Source organism: Plutella xylostella, chromosome 26 (genome assembly GCF_932276165.1).
Source record: "Plutella xylostella chromosome 26, ilPluXylo3.1, whole genome shotgun sequence".
NCBI lineage: Eukaryota > Metazoa > Arthropoda > Insecta > Lepidoptera > Plutellidae > Plutella > Plutella xylostella.
This window is the reverse complement of record NC_064006.1, coordinates 4,645,191-4,663,381: the sequence shown is the minus strand read 5'-3', so window position 1 is coordinate 4,663,381 and position 18,191 is coordinate 4,645,191. Positions and strand designations below refer to the sequence as shown.

General features: G+C 40.9%; 1 protein-coding gene across 1 annotated transcript; it reads left to right on the top strand.

The window, feature by feature from the left end:
• The first annotated feature begins 5,338 nt into the window (after positions 1 to 5,338).
• On the top strand, positions 5,339 to 18,156 carry LOC105397414 (facilitated trehalose transporter Tret1). The gene is made up of 10 exons (XM_038111445.2): positions 5,339 to 5,498; positions 7,005 to 7,157; positions 7,902 to 8,104; positions 8,573 to 8,759; positions 9,007 to 9,308; positions 9,603 to 9,695; positions 9,957 to 10,068; positions 10,559 to 10,673; positions 11,202 to 11,360; positions 18,032 to 18,156. The coding sequence occupies exons 1-10, from the start codon at positions 5,435 to 5,437 to the stop codon at positions 18,060 to 18,062; spliced, it is 1,419 nt and encodes a 472-aa protein (XP_037967373.2). The 5' UTR covers positions 5,339 to 5,434; the 3' UTR covers positions 18,063 to 18,156.
• The last annotated feature ends 35 nt before the right edge of the window (positions 18,157 to 18,191 follow it).

The following is an 18,191-nucleotide window of genomic DNA, read 5'->3' as shown; positions in this document are numbered from 1 at the left end:
GTGGACCGAGCACGCCTGTCCACGCCCAGTGGGCTGCTGTCACACCCACTGGGTAAGAAGAAGGAGCTACAGGGCTATCACGGGGCGTAAAACGCGCATGACAAGACGTGACATTGTTTTGAATCGCGCTCACTCACGGCCACGAGGGCGAGGGCAATGAAGAACTTTTGTCACGTCTTGACGGAGCATCTTGCATCCCGTGCTAGGCCTTCCGGATACGGTAAAGCCATAGAGTGGTGCCACACATTGCGTTATGTGTGCGTTGCGTTAGGGCTACGTCGTCCGAGCACGCTGTATTATATTATAGCTATTGTCATAATCAAGACGACCGAATGGCGTAGTGGTTAGTGACCCTGACTACTGAGCCGATGGTCCCGGGTTCGATTCCCGGCTGGGGCAGATATTTGTTTAAATACAGATATTTGTTCTCGGGTCTTGGATGTGCCCGTAAAATGGCAATAGGCCCGCCCCCTATTACATTGGGACTAACATAACACTCTGGCGAAAAGTGGGTGCTGCATTGCACCTCTGCCTACCCCGCAAGGGAGTACATTAGTACAAGGCGTGAGTGCGTGTTTTTTTTTTTTTTTTTTTTTCATAATCACAAAATATCATAAAAACATTAATTACTTAAATTATTAAATTACCTATAAGTATTCATTATTATACGTCCTAAGTAATTAGTCTAACCAGAAATATTTTCTCATTATTATTGGAACACAGAAATTTGATAATTGAACCCTAATCTGACTTTACAAGCAGACTATTTGTTTAGTTTATGCGTTTAATTTTTAATAAGCGTCTATTGGTAGGTGGTATTTGCAAACAGCTCCCTACCAATTAATGTTTTCCAAACTTATCAGAATTAATTAATAAACAGTACCGGAACTTCTTCAGTAAAAAAACAATATCCGTTTTAAAATCGGAAGCCCTACGACCTACAATCCGATCAACTGAAGAAATTAATTAAAAGTTTTAATTCGAAAGAAATGCGTCCGCCATCTTGGAGCAATTAAAATTCTATCTGCCTTCTTTAGGCTATCGTCCACTTCTGCAACATCTCAACGTTTGCAAAAATAACGATTTGATTTATTTTAATGTATAACATTTAGGTAGGTTATATCGATTTTCCATACATGACCACAATGTTATTGTCACCTTTCAGGTGGCATTACAAAATTCCACCCTGAATATACGTGAATTTTTCAGTTCAGTCCGTGTATGTACCTATATACAAATACATATTTAAGTACCTACAAACATAATTATACAATGGTACCAATTATGATCTCTGTAGACGTCGCGTCGTGACAGGTTAATTATTTACGTTTTAACAGATAGCTTTTTGATGCCCAGAAAATGAACCCGTCGTCTTGTCGACGCCGAGATTTTTCAATGAACGCAAACTAACAGGAAAGCGGATCACAGGTTAGAAATCAGTTAGCCATGACACCTAATTTGTGTTCAATTTGAAATCTTAATAAGCCGTCAAAGCGATCCAGAAATAGTCGGCTACTAATTATGTTCTGTTAGGGATGGCGACAATTGATAAATGTATTTGGTGCGCGGGCGATACATACAATTAGCTCAGGAATGTTTCTGAAATTCTGAACGCAGCCTATCGCGTTGACAGCGCGGTAACTTTTGGCGGCAAATGCAACTTTTGCGGGGAGATTATAGAGGTTAGTTTCCCTCCTTAATTACTCCCAAATTGAGTGTTTGCTTTACAGAGGGGTCTATTTGGAGGAGTCTTTGTCTGTGTGGCGCGCAATAAATCATTTGGGCCTGTCACGCGTCTGGTTGCGATTGTGTGACAAATTACCTGCTGTTCTACCTAGCACTAGCAGTCGTAGAGAGGTTATTTCGGGGTAGTAAATACCTATGTATACTTAATCTATTTCGTGATATAAAAATAAAAAGAATAAATCGATCTATTCTATTCATATTAAGTAAGTACTTAAGTAAGTATATCAAGAAGCAAACGTTTAAGAGTAGGTTCATAGGACGATAATAAAATTATAAGATTAACGTGTGCTTATCAATTTTTGAGATTGGTGTCCCAATCCTACTTACCATTCCTTTTGGTAAATTAACAACTTATTAATTTATTAGATTCTTTGATAAATAATAATTAAGCATAACAGTACTAATCATTCATCTTAATTACGTATATCAGACTAATGAAGGTAGGTACTTACCTACTATTATACGAGGTAACTAGGTGCCTGCCTACTTAAGCACAATCAAATAAATAGATAGGTACTTATAACTGTTATAAGTATTATAATAACCAGTTAATATCCAACAATTAAGTAGGCACAATGAAAATGATATTAGTCTGTAATTGGTCATTTAATTCAGAATTGATGTGCAATGCAAATATAAATAAACATTAAATTAAACAAGATAGGACGACAAGTTCAGAAATATCTAATTCAGTCTCGTTTGAAAGCTGCAGTGAGCTGAAGGAGGCAATAACAATCCCAACTCGTTTCAGAACGAACAAATTAATTCTAATTTGTTCTCAGAACATTCAATTAGTGGATAGAAGTGGTGTCTTGACAGCGGGGAAATGGGTAAACAATTTTATGGATGAGACTACTTTAGACTGCTTATTCGCTGTCGAATGTTTTAATCTGGGACATACCTGTATAAAAGTAGGTATCCTGTAGGAATCCTAAGTGCTTATCCCAGAGTATATAGACACTTACTCACTTGCACGGTTACTAAAGACATTTATCCACTTATTTGTACCCATATCAACGGAAAACCGGAGCAAAACTTTATGAAATCATGTTATCTCCGTTTTTATTTCAATTATTTATTTTAGACACGTTTTATCATAATTTGTTTTAAAAAACAAAATAAAGTACCTACACCCTACGTATAAAACTGCCCATAGCTAGAGGAACCGTCTTTCATCTGAACAGTGGCGCCCCCACTCTATGAAACCTTCTGCCGGTCGCGAAGGGAAGATGTCGTTTATAATTCCGACTTGTCTTTGAGGAAAAAATAAAAATTCCCGCAGCAGATTTGTTAAACACAAATTGGTTATTAACATTCCCGGCGCGCAAGAGCGGCTACATCAATTGGGGTAATTATTCAAATCTTTATTGGTACTACCGAATTGCTTTCAAAGTTATTTTCGTCAAGGTGCAATATGCAAAAGCTCTCTTTCAAGACGTCAAAACAAAAGAAGTAGTATTTCTGTTTGCATACTTTTTTTCAGATCCTGAAATGTGATTTTAATTAAGACTCGTATTGGTTTTGAAAAAAAAGCGACGACATGATGACGAGCCCACGACAATTAATACACATCCAAATGTAATTAAGCAACAACACCAGATTCAAATTGAGAGCGCAACCTCGTCCCAACCACATGTTTACATCTCCTGCTAACTAATTACACAGATTACAGAGCTTCAATAGCCTATTTCGTTTCCCATGTATAGTGCTGCCATCTGTGAACGAGTGACTGAGGTCTGACTGATCGACTGTCGACAGCCGTAAGAATCGATTGGACGCATTATGTTTTTTCGATTCACGAATGCGGCGTATCGAATCGGGACGCCGAACGATCAATTAGTGAATGCTCCCACAACGCTATCGTTTCTTTTTCGAAAACATACGGCTTTGGAACCGATCACAAAAAAAGATGAGTCGAGAATCGAGATTGATCTAGCTATTAGGCCGGAGGTTTGTTTGTCTAGCTCAGAGGTGAATTTACGGTAATAGATAGCGGCAGTAACTACGATATACATAGAGCTAGTAGAAACCATGTTCGTGGGGTATGTTAGGTACGTACTTAGGTACCACATCGTGTATATTCATCCATATACACGCTACGAAGAACCTTGCTACTTAAGTATTCTTACTGGTAAAGTTACAAGAGTTACTTACCGATACCTAAATTGGATTGTCTAAATACCTAAGGAAAAATATAAGCTATGTATCACATGACTCTATCTAAGCATAATTAAACTCACTTAAAACTAAAACAACATCGAACACAGTAATTTTTAAATCCCCTATCAAAATGAAAAATGGCGCGGTCAGGAAGCGTTGGCGGGAAAATCCCCGCCATAATATTTTTATCCTTCTAGAGGGGAGACCTAATTGGATTCAGGTTTCGATAAACGCGTCAACCCCTCGCAGTGTAGCTAAAACAAAACCTTTTTTAACCCTCAACGCAAAATAGAGAGGGACACCATTCTCATTTTTATTTTTAACTATGCAATAAATGTTGCCTAAGTACTTATAAGTACTAATTATGTATTAGTAGTTACTAAGTTGATGAATGGCTGTTTCTCATTACTACATGCTCAAAGGTTTATAGAACCTAAATAGCTCGTAAGTATATGTAATATGCTATTTTGGGACTCACTATCGCCTTGGAAACGCTGAGATGACAGTAAGTAATATTATATTACTATGTTAAGGTTTCACTGTGGAACTTTCAAGTTATAGAGACGTTTTGAGCATTGCAGTTTTAGGGATATCCCATAATGAAATTCTATAGATTCTGTCTATCGACTTATTGTATGGGTCGTATCAGTCGTATCCAACGAACTATCTTAGAGGATGGAGTGGCTAATCCTACGCATCACAATACTGGATATAAGCCAATAATTTTGTGTTTCTCAGCGTAAGAGGTATGTAACAGCAGTAATGTTCCTTGCTCTTGATCTTGACAGCCAGTAACCTTTCTGGCCCGCAAAACTGGATTCTCAACCTAGTTCCCTTCCAATAGCGACGGCTTTTATTTATTTTATTTATATTTTGTACTTTACTCAAGGGCTTATTCTCTTCAAAGAATTGTGAAGTTTATGTACTTGATGTTAAGGTAGAATCTCGAGTAGAGTGGTCGATTAGTAACTTAATTGTTTTTATTTCAAGGTTTCATTTCACTTGGTCATAGTCAAGCTTCATTTGGTACATCAATTTGATGTAAATATTTCACTTTTATCTATTTTTATTACTAAGTAGCTAGCTATAGCTAGAGTAGTACTTTTAATAAGTATAAGTATCTTTTTAATATTCAATTCCAATAGATAACTCCGGAAATTGTATGGACCTAAGTATTTAGGTACACAGTTAATCTAGCTAACTTTTCAGTTTACATACGTCACTGAATAAATTATTCAGTCAATTAACTTTTTTACTTCTTAATCCACGTTAAGAGCAATTTGTTTTTTAAATGTACTTATGGTACGTAAGAATAAAAAAAGAATGAGTTAAGTACTTGCCTACTGGTTTATGCTAAGGGAATGTACTAGTTTTGCGAGACAAAGCTGCTTTAGTGCACTGTTGAACGCAATGGCAGATTGACCACGCATCTAAGCTAGGCGTTTAATAAAAAAAACAAACATACAATATTTTTTGTTACTGTAAAAAGTTTGTATTGTTGTTAACAAACTTTTTGGTGAGATTAGTTATGTTCGAAAAATTTAAGGGTGAATTGAAGTTGAAATGGCGCCAATATTTAGCAGCTTCTTTAGGTGAGTTTTACTCAAATGTTTCGGTATTTTTACGGAACAATATTATTAACTATGTATTTATGATATTTATCACTCAAGATCTTATGACTTTTAATTGATATTTAATATAATTTGTAGGTCTACTTTATTGTAGTGAAGAGATAGGATCCTTTCTTACCAGTTTCACTTGCCTGTTCACTGATAAAATTGTACCCTATATCAATACATATGCATTTTTAATATTATCCTATCTCTGAGTGTCCTGAAACTAGAAACCCTACGCAATTAAGTCAATTAGTAAATTATGACTATTTCGGTATCTGGTTTCATTAAACGAACCGATTGCATGCATAAAAGACCCTGCTAAACCGAAGTGATATTTTTTTTTATGTTCTAGCCAGCCAACACCATATCATCGTGATCATAATTCACGTGCGTTTATTATCCATAGTAGTTACCTACCCACAGATATTGATCTTATTCGTTTAAATAAGTCGTGATCTTATTGAATTAATATTTATATTGTTTCCGCGCAAGTTTTGCTAGGATTGCATCAACTGAAGGTCACAGGATAGTCATGGCATCGCGGACAAATCACATATTGAAAATGAAACAGTAAAGGATTATCAAAATCGGTCCATAACTGGCGAATATTGGTGGACATGCAGACACACGAATTGAGAACCTCCTATTTTTTCGAAGTCGGTTAAAAACAGGGAATAACAAAATCAAAACTTGAAAGTGAAGCTTTAAGCTCCTAGTCAGAAGCAAAATTGCTAGAATTAATAAATATTCTATTCGACAATAATTATTCTATTGCATAGTAAAACAAGGTGACCTAGGTTCTGTAGCCAAGCACATTCTTTAACACATTTATGGATGGCAATGAACGCTTTATTTATATTATAGATAGATTATTGCTTTTGCTGTGTGCATCCCAAGTGCTTCGGACGGCACGTTAAGCCGTGGGTCCCGGTTGCTGCTTCGGTAGCAGTCGTTAAGCCTAGTCAGAGGCCTTCGGGCGGCTTGAAAACATCTGACAGTCGGGTTGCCCACTTACCCGACAACTCTCTCAGCACAAGCTTGCTTGTGTTGGGGTCCACCAACCCGCACTTGGCCAACGTGGTGGACTAGGCCTAAACCCTTCCTTCATTGGAAGGAGATCCGTGCCCCAGCAGTGGGGACGTAATGGGTCGTGATGATCCCAAATGCCTGATCAAAAATATGAAATCAAAATATGGTCATGGTCAACCGAATGGTCAACCATACCTATATACAGAATGTTGCAAAAAAGGTGATCGGGAACAACTTTTGCTCTCGGAGAGCAGATAGGTACATACGATTTTGATCACTTAGGAAATAGAACCGAATGTATCGAGTTTATTGCAACCAAAATCATCAACTTTTACATGTGCCCCTTCCCTGTGCCTTTTCCCTTCTATAATTAGAAAAGGAACGGACCCTCAAACTATAAAATGTGATAAACTCAAAATGAACGGACCCTCATGCTACATCTCTTTCTTGCAGCGAGCTACGGCAGCCTGTGCACCGGCATGTCGATGGGCTGGACGTCGCCCGTGCTGCCGGCGCTGCGCGGGCCGCACTCTCCGCTGCCGCAGCCGCCCACCAGCCAGCAGGAGTCCTGGGTCGGCTCGCTGCTCGTGCTGGGAGGACTGCTAGGTGGGTACTAGGTAGAGAGAGAAGCTGGGTTAATTGCTGCGTCATTGTCAGTCAATACACCTCCATTGGTACACATAGGGTTCTTCCAAGAGTCCAAAGTATTCGGTCCAACGGATTGACGGTGTAATTAGCTACGTTTGCCGGTTCGCCGTCTCCACTTGAAAACTCTAATCTTCTATACGTTACCTTCTAGAGAACAAAGACTAGTAGGTAGGTAGTCCAAATCGCGTGTATTCTAGCGTAGCCGTTGTAAAGCGTAAGTAAGTACCTGTAGTAGCTACGAGGGTATGTCGATGGGCTGGACGTCGCCCGTGCTGCCGGCGCTGCGCGGGTTCGCACTCGCCGCTGCCGCAGCCGCCCACCAGCCAGCAGGAGTCCTGGGTCGGCTCGCTGCTCGTGCTGGGAGGATTGTTAGGTGGGTAGTAGGCAGAGTGAGAAGCTTATACAGGGTGTTACAAAAAGGGTATATTAAGCCGAAAGGGAGAGAGGAGGTCATTCTATACTACTTTTGTTCTACAAGTTTTGGAAATACGCCGCTACATCATCATGGGCTCCAACATCCCTCTGCTCCTGGGCTGGCTACTGGCTCTAGTAGCAGCAGACCTCCCCATTAATACCAAGATATGGTCACTGGAAAACCGCTTTCGTTTTGTTACGTAATATTGGCACAGAACCTATCAGTGCAGCTACATCTCAATCTCCATACCTAAAACCTCTTGCTCATCTATGCTCTCCTGGTACCAGGTCCGCTAATCACCGTGCCGCTTTCCCGCCACGTGGGGCGCCGCTACATCATCATGGGCTCCAACATCCCTCTGCTCCTGGGCTGGCTACTGGCTCTGGTCGCCACAAATCTGGAAACGCTTTACGCAGCGCGAGTCATGTGGGGATGCGCCACGGGAATGATGTTTGCCATGGTGCCGATTTATATTGGGGAGATTGCTGAGGTAAGACAAATGCTCATTTAGTTATTACTTATTATATTAGCTGGTACTGCATGCAAGCCGTGGTATCTTGTAAAGGTGAATGGACAGTGGATGCATACTTCCATATTCATTTATTTATTTAATTACAAAACTTTACAATATATTTTTCGCTTAACCTAGTGATATGCAGAGTAGAAATCCACCAGTATTTTTAGGCCTCTACCCTACCCACCTACTAAGTGGTTAGGAGGTCCTAAGTCAGTCAAGGTTCGACATAAATAATACCTACCCTATGAAATCGTAACTACCTAATGAAAGTCGTCGTCATCGTCAGCCTTGTGCTGACCGCTTTTCCGCCGCCCTGGTCGCAGTCGATGTGAATCGCACCTGGAGAAAGAAAACCTCATAAATGATTCCTGTTTCATCAAATCTAAACCGCCGACCGGCACCTTACAATGCATTAAACCCCTGAAACCAATTTCTTTTCAGGACCAAAACCGCGGAGCCCTAAGTGCTCTATTCCTCCTCTTCATCAACGTGGGCTTCCTGCTCGCGTACGCCATCGGCCCCTTCAGCGACTACTGGGGCCTGACCGGGGCCGGCGGGGTGCTGTCGCTGTTCTACATACCCTTCACTTGTTTTATACCTGAGACGCCGTTCTTCTTGGTTTTGAAAGGTTAGTACCTATACAATTATTGGTTACGCTACGTATATATAGAACAGTAGGTAAACATGCAAAACTGCCTCACTTTTCGGCGGTAGGTAGGTATTATGGTACTTTCATAGTTATAGTAGAGGGACCTATTGCAATCTTTGGGCATTTCCAAGCCCCGGGAATCGAACCCAGAATTATGATTATATACAAATAGTTGCGCCAAACATAAGTTCGATAAATATTCTAATCCGTGAAAACATGTTTTTAGGAAAAACAGAAGAGGCCTCAAAAATCCTGCAAAAACTGCGCGGCACCCCTGAAGACAGTGTAAGGGAAGAGTTGGAAGCACTCAAAACAATGGTGGCTCGAGAATTCAAAGAGGAACCTCGAATAAGCGATCTATGGGCAACACGGGGGAACGTCAAGGCTCTGGGCATTTGTGTGTTTCTGGCGATGCTGCTTCAGTTGTCTGGTATTGATGTTCTGCTGTTTTACATGGAAGAGCTCCTGGGAAAAGTTGGCACCAACATTACGGCGTCCGATGGAACTATCATTATGGGTGTTGTGCAGGTATGTTGATCATATATTAGTATACATACATAATAATTTATTAGTGGCCTTTCTGAATAATTTTTATCTCATATTGAAAGTGGTTCAGTTTCAAGAAGGTAAAGGATAAATTGCAGCATGTATTTTTCGCCATTAAAAACCTGATGGTAAATAATGATATGGTGGCTGATTTCATTAGATATTAATGATTTATGTAGCACAGGACCCTGGGACTTGGCATAACATTGAGGAGGCCTATACCCTGAAGTGGGTTGACATAGGCTGATGATGATAATAATTTTGTGTAAATTTCAGGTGGTAACAAGTTGTGTGACCCCACTGGTGGTGGACCGACTTGGCAGGAAACTCCTCATGTGGACAACGTCTCTTGGTCTCACGATATTTTTGGTAAGTTAAAGTTTTTTTCATCCCAGTAGTTTTGTTTACTAACTTTATGTTGTTACTATTATTAGCATTCAATTACCTACAAACAGATTGCGTTGATTACTGGTCGGTTCTGAATGAGCAAACACAAATTGCCATTACCATTTCAATCCCAGAAACAACTTAGTTACCTGTTACTTTTATTTATTTCACACTTTTCATGGACATTATATTTTTCCATTTTGGTATATAAGTACCTAATTAACGTTTATTTTATTTTTCCAGACGATCATAGGGTTCTACGCGTTGCTGGACAACTATTATAAGATCGACGTCTCGCATTTCGCGTTCATACCACTTCTGTGTCTCATCATTTATATGGTGCTGTTTACATTGGGTAAGTACCATCACCTTCTCAGGTATACGAGGGGTAATTTTATTAGTGACCCTTAAGCAGGTTCATATCAACATCTAAACATAGGCCTTACCCAAGGAGCACCGCAACACTCTTTACTCGGCCTTTCTCATCCAAACACTACCAGCCATTCTGTCTAAGGTCGTCAGTTCAGCGGGCAGGGAAGCCACTATACCGCGTATTTGCTGAAATGAAATGCGTAAGCCGTAGGATATTTTCAGGAATTTTAGTTTCCTTACTGTATAGCGGTGGTATAGTACCTATCTAAGCCGAAAGAGGTTTGACTCTGACAGTCATTCTGAACAACTTTAGTTCAACGGTTTATGAAATATCTATATGCTCCCATAGTAAAGAGTCACGGGTTGGCCCTAAAAGTTTCTGAGCGTCCCTTTCAGCCATCGAACTATTCGCTGCTTTCGGCTTACTATACCACCCCAACACCATGTATAATGCTATTTGTCCCTGTTCCCAGGCGTGGGCCCGGTGCCGTGGATCCTGGTGGCGGAGATGTTCCCCGCGCGGACCAAGTGCCTCGCCGGCGGGATCTGCTCCTTCATGTGCTGGCTGGCCGGCTTCGTGTGGACCAGGTATTGTACTCTCAGTTTATCACTTGAGTAAATCTACCTAAGCATGAACTTATGTCTGTGGGTACGAAACTTGCGACGCACGGGCGGAACGACGGCGGGGCTGGCGGTGGCGGGTGACTCCGCCGTCGCCCGTTTGTACCATAGACTAATATTGTTTGTACTGAGAAACACAACGCTATGTTGTTAATGCATTTGATTACATCGCCGTCTCGCCGCCCCGCTGTCGCTCCGCCCGTTGCAAAGTTTCGTACCCGCAGATTTAGTCAAGCCTACGCAACAACAATTCAGACAAATTAAAGCGCTGGATTCTTGTAAACTTAAGTTCTGCTTATCGTGATATTCTCAGGTGTTTAAATTTAATCATGCGCTAAAAGTTGAGGCCATATTAATGCTTATTTATACTTACAGAATGTTGTAAAAATTTCGGAATTGAGCCGAAAGGAGTGACTCAGGGGATTATTCTGAAGGAATCTCCCTCTTTTTCCATCACCATTAAAAATCTCACTCCTATTCCTCTCCAATCCCCAGATTCTTCCGCGACGTAGAGTCGTCCTACGGCATCTACACTGCATTCTGGATCCTGGCGGCGTGCTGCGGCGTGGGCTTCCTGTTCTCAGTCACACTGCTGCCCGAGACCAAGGGGAAGACTTTTGACGAGATACAGGATATGTTGAATAAGAAAGACAAGTAAGTGATTTCTGCGATACAAAGTGGCGTCTCTAGCAAAAACTACCGTGAAACTATTGACAGTTATAAACCGTCATCATTTTTGAAAACACGATACGTACAGCGAAGAACGGAGCGCACGTTAAGTTTTATCATAGTTACATACACAGAGTACATTAATTATTCTGAGAATAGAGCTATCAGTCACACGATGATATCAGCGCCAGCTGTAGATGTGCCCAGGAACTAAATTTCATATATGTATATATAGCACTAATGGTAATACATAGGTATTTTGATTTATTTCTAGCTATTTGTATCTATTAAATACCTACGTGAATAAAATAACGGGGATAAATTAATACATCAGGATAAGGTTTTCGACATTTATTTCTTTTTTTATAATACTCCACACACAACATTCCACCAATAGCATTGGTCCATTTTCTGAATCTTCCAGCATCCTTATCAGGATTGGGGAACCTATGTAAGGTACTGGTGGTTTCACCTGCAATAAAAACATTTATATTTAACCAGCATGACGGAGAGCCGTGGTGGCGTAATGGATAAGGCCTCGTCCTCTCAATCGAGAGGCTGTGGGTTCAAATCCTGGCCTGTACCAATGATATGGAGTTCATAGTTTAATGCCGCGCGGGATACTGGTTTCTACTCTTGGTTTCGCTTGAGCGTCGATGAACTACGAACGCGATCCATTACGGTATCGCCGAGTTGCTATGAATACGGTATCAGGTCCATTCTTTTGGCAACCGAGTTGTACATAGCTTGATAAGCCGCCACTAAGCACCAATCCTTCAGCTAGATTACATCAAACTTAATTTTACGACGGTAGACACAACACTCGTCCAAAGTCGGAACATTAATTAGTGAATATAGGTACTTACGTTTTTCATTCTGGTCACAACCAGGAATAAAACACTTATGTTTCGACACCATAGTACAAAATCCAAATCAAAAGGCAAATCAAGGTCAATTATAGTACTCGCAAAGGTCAGAAGGTGAGGAGGCAAATCAGAGTCCACGAAAAAGCTAGAGTTGTCGATAAAATCACAAAAATCCGAAAAAGTTATTTGTATTATGGCGGCCGTAATAACAAATAACGTTCCGTATTATGCACACATTGCGTGAATGACATATACACACTGAAATATTTTGTAGTATGCAAATTCTATATTTTTAAAACATATTGATGTCAGTATTAGTAATATAAATATATATGTAATGTTTTATTTTATAAAATTTTCGTGAATGACTAGATACTAAAATATTTAATAACTATTATAGCAGTTGAATTTGACGTAATATTTTGACTGTAAAGAAACGTACCATTGCCGGAGTTTTAATAATTACCAGTATTAAAAATAAATAATAGACGCATTTTTCCTGAAATAAAAATGACATATTATGTATCTAGCCTATCTGAAACCTAGTTAAACATTGTGAGATATGGCGTTTCGACTTTCTCCGTGTTCGGCATCATAAGGGTCACAGTGACAGTTAAATAAAGTCAATTTTTCTCTCCACCTTTAGTTTGCAAGGTGCGGGTGCCTATATAAATAGAGTGAGTCGCCCGCGCGCCTCAGTTGTAATATCACCATGCAGAAATGACTAGGTTTCAGATAGGCTAGATACATAATATGTCATTTTTATTTCAGGAAAAATGCGTCTATTATGTAGTCTGAGCCTATCTGAAACCTAGTTAAACATTGTGAGATGTGTTTATTATCGCATGGTGGAGAGAAAACCAACTGTGACCCATAAGCTACTGATGAGTATATCAGTAGAGAAATATTTGAATCTATAAATTTATAATGCATAGATTTCTAGGTAATAGATATACTAAAAAGAAAGGTATAAGTATACATAAGACTTAAGTACTTCCTTATTATTCCTGACTTTTCAGAAAGTTATGGAAGGTATGTACCTATACATATAGGTAGGTATTTATACATATGGATACACACAGTGCCTCTTCGAAAGCAATACTTATAAGTAATTATTGATCAAAATCTTGTTATTGTCAAGGCAATATTTTTAACATACACTAGCCGAATGGATGGAACCAGTGAAATACTTTGCAACAATATTTAAAAGCTGTAAAGTGTAAAATATCGATCCAGGCCGCTGGGGCTCAGGTCAGCACATGCTGACTAGGGTATGTAATTCTGGACTGACCTCAGAAATGCAGCAGCCGACCCTGGAGCCTCGTGGACCTGCTCAGTCAGCCCCGTACGACGACACGGCCTGCAACACCTGGCGCGGCATCTAGTCCTTGGAACGAGGAGTGGTGCTTGAAGGGAAGATAATTTTACTAAATATCTCAGCCTCATCAGCTACTGGAAAAGATTAGATGAAGGCTGTGACACTGGCGGATAACTAAGTATTCAGTTTTTCAAAACATGATGCAGGCAACTATATTCATATTCTAGATTGACAAGTAACACACAGTCTAATTTTGTATTCTAACTAACTCGGCGGTTAACGAGTTCCTGTGCAGTCCTACTAGGAAGGAAAGTTATTTTATAAGCCTTTGCACCGATTTTGTGGGCTACTATCATTCTGTATCATCATGTGTGAATATTATGAGCTCTGGCAGCATTCCTTGGTAGATGACATCAATTAATAAAGATTGATTAACACAACAATAACAATTATATTAGTTGATAAATGAAACCCGACTAACATGTCTTAACTGGGTAAGTAAATGATCAGTCATGCCACCAGGATAAGTAAAATGTTCAGTACTTCATATGAAAAACATTAACAAGGTCACCTTTAGGTAGGTTCGTCAACACTAAGGGCACGTCTCGGCCAAAACCTTAAGGCTTCGCCTTGTTGCAACTTGAAAGGTACGTAGGTAGGTACCCACTTACATTGTTGTAGGTTCGATTTTGAAACCATTAAGTCGACCTAGATAAAACAAAATAAAATAGCTCGATTAAATAAAGATGGTACGTAAAGATGTTAGTTGTACCTGATCAGACCTGATGCAACGACAGCCAACATAGACTCTCTAAGCTGTGGAAGCAACAATCATGGTGGCGGGAACATGGACAGTTGGACGAGCCACCTCGAGCCTGACTTATCAATCAGAACTGACAGTTCGCCAACAGCAGATAGCTTGCGCTATCTATAGGTAAACTTAGGTAGTTAGCTATACCCAAGAAAAAGTCCTTGGACATCGATATGACAGTGGAAAGGCGAATAACTGTGACACTCTTTAAAACAAAAAGGTTTGTTGTTGTTGTCCAGCTAAGGAAGGTTACCTACTTCAGCGACCGTATTGCATTCTGAAAGAACTGCGAAGAGTTAATATTATGACTAATAATTATTACTTATTTAGAAAGTTTTCCGCAAACTCTAATAAATCAAGCAGCTACCACGTCACCGCTGCCCGGTTATAACTCTGTACTAGCTTAGTAGATATATATACCAGTTCTAGCCTTCAGCTAGAGGCCAGAGAGCTCCTAAATGAGATGCGAGTACGAGCATGACACAAGTAATTTTTTACTTGGTAAGTAACTAGTTACGTAACTAACTGAAAGATCCATAAAACAGATTACTCAAAATGGAATTGTGAAAACGGCACGTCTGCATCTTAACCAGTCAGTCTAAGTAGTTTCAGCAGATACAGTGTTGAAAAATAGTTATGAAACGTTTGCGCCAGAATCGAATTAAAAATACATTTTCATTAGAGAAGCCGTTTAGGCATGAATAGGTACTTTCACCCTTTGAATTGTGCTCCAAATGATGACCTTCGAAATTCATAGAAATTTAATGACGACTGCCATTGTTTATTATCTAGCCCAGTAAATTGAGTTGGGCTACGGCTACACGTGATGTGATACACAGTACACAGTAGGTATATGCATGTTCCCAGAATAGTGGAAGTTATAATTTTACCAAAAGGTAGTCGTCTCGTGCAAGAGCACCGTTACTCGATTTATTCGATACACAACTAGTAGACAGCTGCTGCGTAGGAGGTTCACGCATTTTTCAACAAAGAGCTCGGACACACACTCACAATCCACTGGGACTTAAGGAAGACAGCTTATATGGTGTTACTCAGAAACCGCGATGACACTCTGATCATGATCACCCGACAGTAGGATCATAATAAATTCGGTAACTTGTGAAGCGGTATGGTATAGCAACAGCGACTTTCACGAAATCAGGAATTAGCTCAGTGCTTTCAGGTTGAACACTCGCCCGTGGGATTCACTTTGCTCACAGCCGAGAAAAGAAAAGACTCAAAGCTGGAATCTGCCGATGTGTCATGACACTTAAGATAGTGTCTGGGGAGTCACTTTATATGACGAAAAACGAACTTTCAGTGCACTGCGACGCGAGCCGCACTATCTGTTTGTATGTATTAAACGTGCCGATTGCACGACAGCTCTCGTTCGTTCGTTTCTCATCAGTATAGAGTAACGCTCCTGTACTTACCGTGCGTCACCATACCCATGAGCAGTCCAATTATCTTTAGGCAGTTTAGAACAAAAGCTGCATTAGATAGTTTCTTCAGCAGAGACATCGAAATAAAAAAATTATTGCACAACTATCCCCAGGAGCAGTCTACAGGTCACTTTGGGCAGTTCAGAAGGAAGCTGCTTTAATAGAATACCCTACCTTAGCGGAGGCATCAAATTGAAGTGCTATAACACTTTTAGAAGCGGTGCACGTTACCCGATTTGTCGTCATCCATGCCGATGCGGCTACGGCGACTGCAGGTGGTTACTCAGGCTTCGTTGGTGTGCCCTTGTATGGCTAACATGACCAACCTTGGCAGTAAACGTTCGTCTGCATATGCCAAAATCACTGATGAATAGCGCACGTTACTCGATACCTTCTAAATAAGTCACTCATAATGATGGCTGATGATGATGATGACCGTGCTAGCAATAGTGCAGGCGGTTCCACTGAGCATAAAATCTCTTCCCAGACAGGGGGCGTTTCGATCTGGCAACCAGAACAGGAGTGCCAGGTGTGCGCAGCGATGCAGGTGGGACAACACAGCCGCCAGGGCAGGAGTACATGGCTGGGTCTATGCAGCGATGCAGGTAGCACAAACAGGTGGCACAAAACGGTGGCCAGGGCCAGGACCGGGTGTACAGCCGCCAGGGCAGGAGTGCATGGCTGGGTCTATTCAGCGATGCAGGTACCACAAACCGGTGGCCAGGGCCAGGACCGGGTGTACGCTGCGATGCAGGTGGCACGAGACGGCGGCCAGCGCAGGAGCACAGGGCCGGGTGTATGCTGCGATGCAGGTGGCACGAACCGGTGGCCAGGGCAGGAGCGCAGGGCCGGGTGTACGCTGCGATGCAGGTGCCACGAGACGGCGGCCAGCGCGGGAGCACAGGGCCGGGTGCAGGTTACACGAAACTTCAATTTCACCGAATCGGCCTGCCTACCCTCAGCGGGTAGGTACCGGCGGATCACATTACTCGCCGCACATGCCACAATGTCCCAACATACTGAAACTCGGAGCCACGTGCTTCCAGTAAAAAAACCTATGACGGTCCTGGAAAGCTCCTCTTTGTAAAGCCTTACATAAGCTATAATCAAGTGCATTATTGTAATAGCAAAGTTTTTATCAACTGTTTTCTAAAAATATTAGAAATTGAGGGTAGAAAAATATATTTTTATTATTTTTTCCTGTATAAAATTAACATATGCTTTACTTAAAGCGGTCATTAATGTAAGTATCTAGCTCAAGCGCCACTAGTAGGACCGGAATATGTGATCAATCATCACCACGACTATTGAATCGGACCCTACTGCGTGGGACAAAAACCCCAAGCGCCGGAGCATTATGACCAGTGGCTGAGCTTTTAAAAGCAGTAAATAATAGCATTTTACTCACGGCTTATCAACTCAAACCTTCGTTGCGAAATCCTCAGCAATGGCTGCGTGCGCAGCAGCCGGCAGGCCCCGCGCCGCCTGGTCCGCATCACGCTACAGCTCCCGGTAGCGAGGACTCCGCAAATTCAATATTATATTTTTCCCCGTCGGAGCGAAGCCGACGAGAACCGTGGCTACATAGAGCCATTTTGCCGAAGTGTTCACTTCAAAAATCAAAAACCAACTGAGGCGCGCGGGCGACTCACTCTATTTATATAGGCACCCGCACCTTGCAAACTAAAGGTGGAGAGAAAAATTGACTTTATTTAACTGTCACTGTGACCCTTATGATGCCGAACACGGAGAAAGTCGAAACGCCATATCTCACAATGTTTAACTAGGTTTCAGATAGGCTCAGACTACATAATAGTAAAATAATGTTGCCAGATATTATTTGGACTCAATTATCATTATTATAATTCTCATTACAGCGCCATCTATAGATGTGCTCACAAACAAAAAATTAGAGCTTGAAAAATAAGAGTGACATTTTGTATTAGCTGAAAAGCCCATGGTTACATATCTCGCCTATTCACATCGGTTATCACAGCGTCTCATGAAACGGCTCCTGAAGTTTTCAGCTGCCTGACTCCATGTAAACAGTGGAAGTCAGTCTAGGTGCGGGCACTGGCGCCGATAACTGACTTGTACATTAACCCTGTCTAAATCGGACTCATAATGATCCTTACCCGAACCATGGGTTGCCAAAGTAACATAACTAACCCTTTGAGAATATTTTTGAAATTAATTCTTACGCATTTTATTCTTTCCAGATCGAAGGAGGTGGAGCCAGTTGCAGTTTAGTTTTAGCTATAACACTCTATGTATGTATAATGTAAGCTTTAAGTATAATATTATAAAATTACGGAAATATAATAGCAGTAAAGAACTTTACCTACCTAACGCACTTTCCATCAAACTAAAAGTAACAAC

Coding starts and splice junctions, on each gene's coding strand:
- LOC105397414 (XM_038111445.2), top strand. CDS start 5,435: ATGTTCGAAAAATTTAAGGGTGAATTGAAGTTGAAATGGCGCCAATAT. Junction 5,499..7,004: donor ATATTTAGCAGCTTCTTTAG/GTGAGTTTTACT, acceptor TCTTTCTTGCAG/CGAGCTACGGCAGCCTGTGC. Junction 8,105..8,572: donor ATATTGGGGAGATTGCTGAG/GTAAGACAAATG, acceptor ATTTCTTTTCAG/GACCAAAACCGCGGAGCCCT.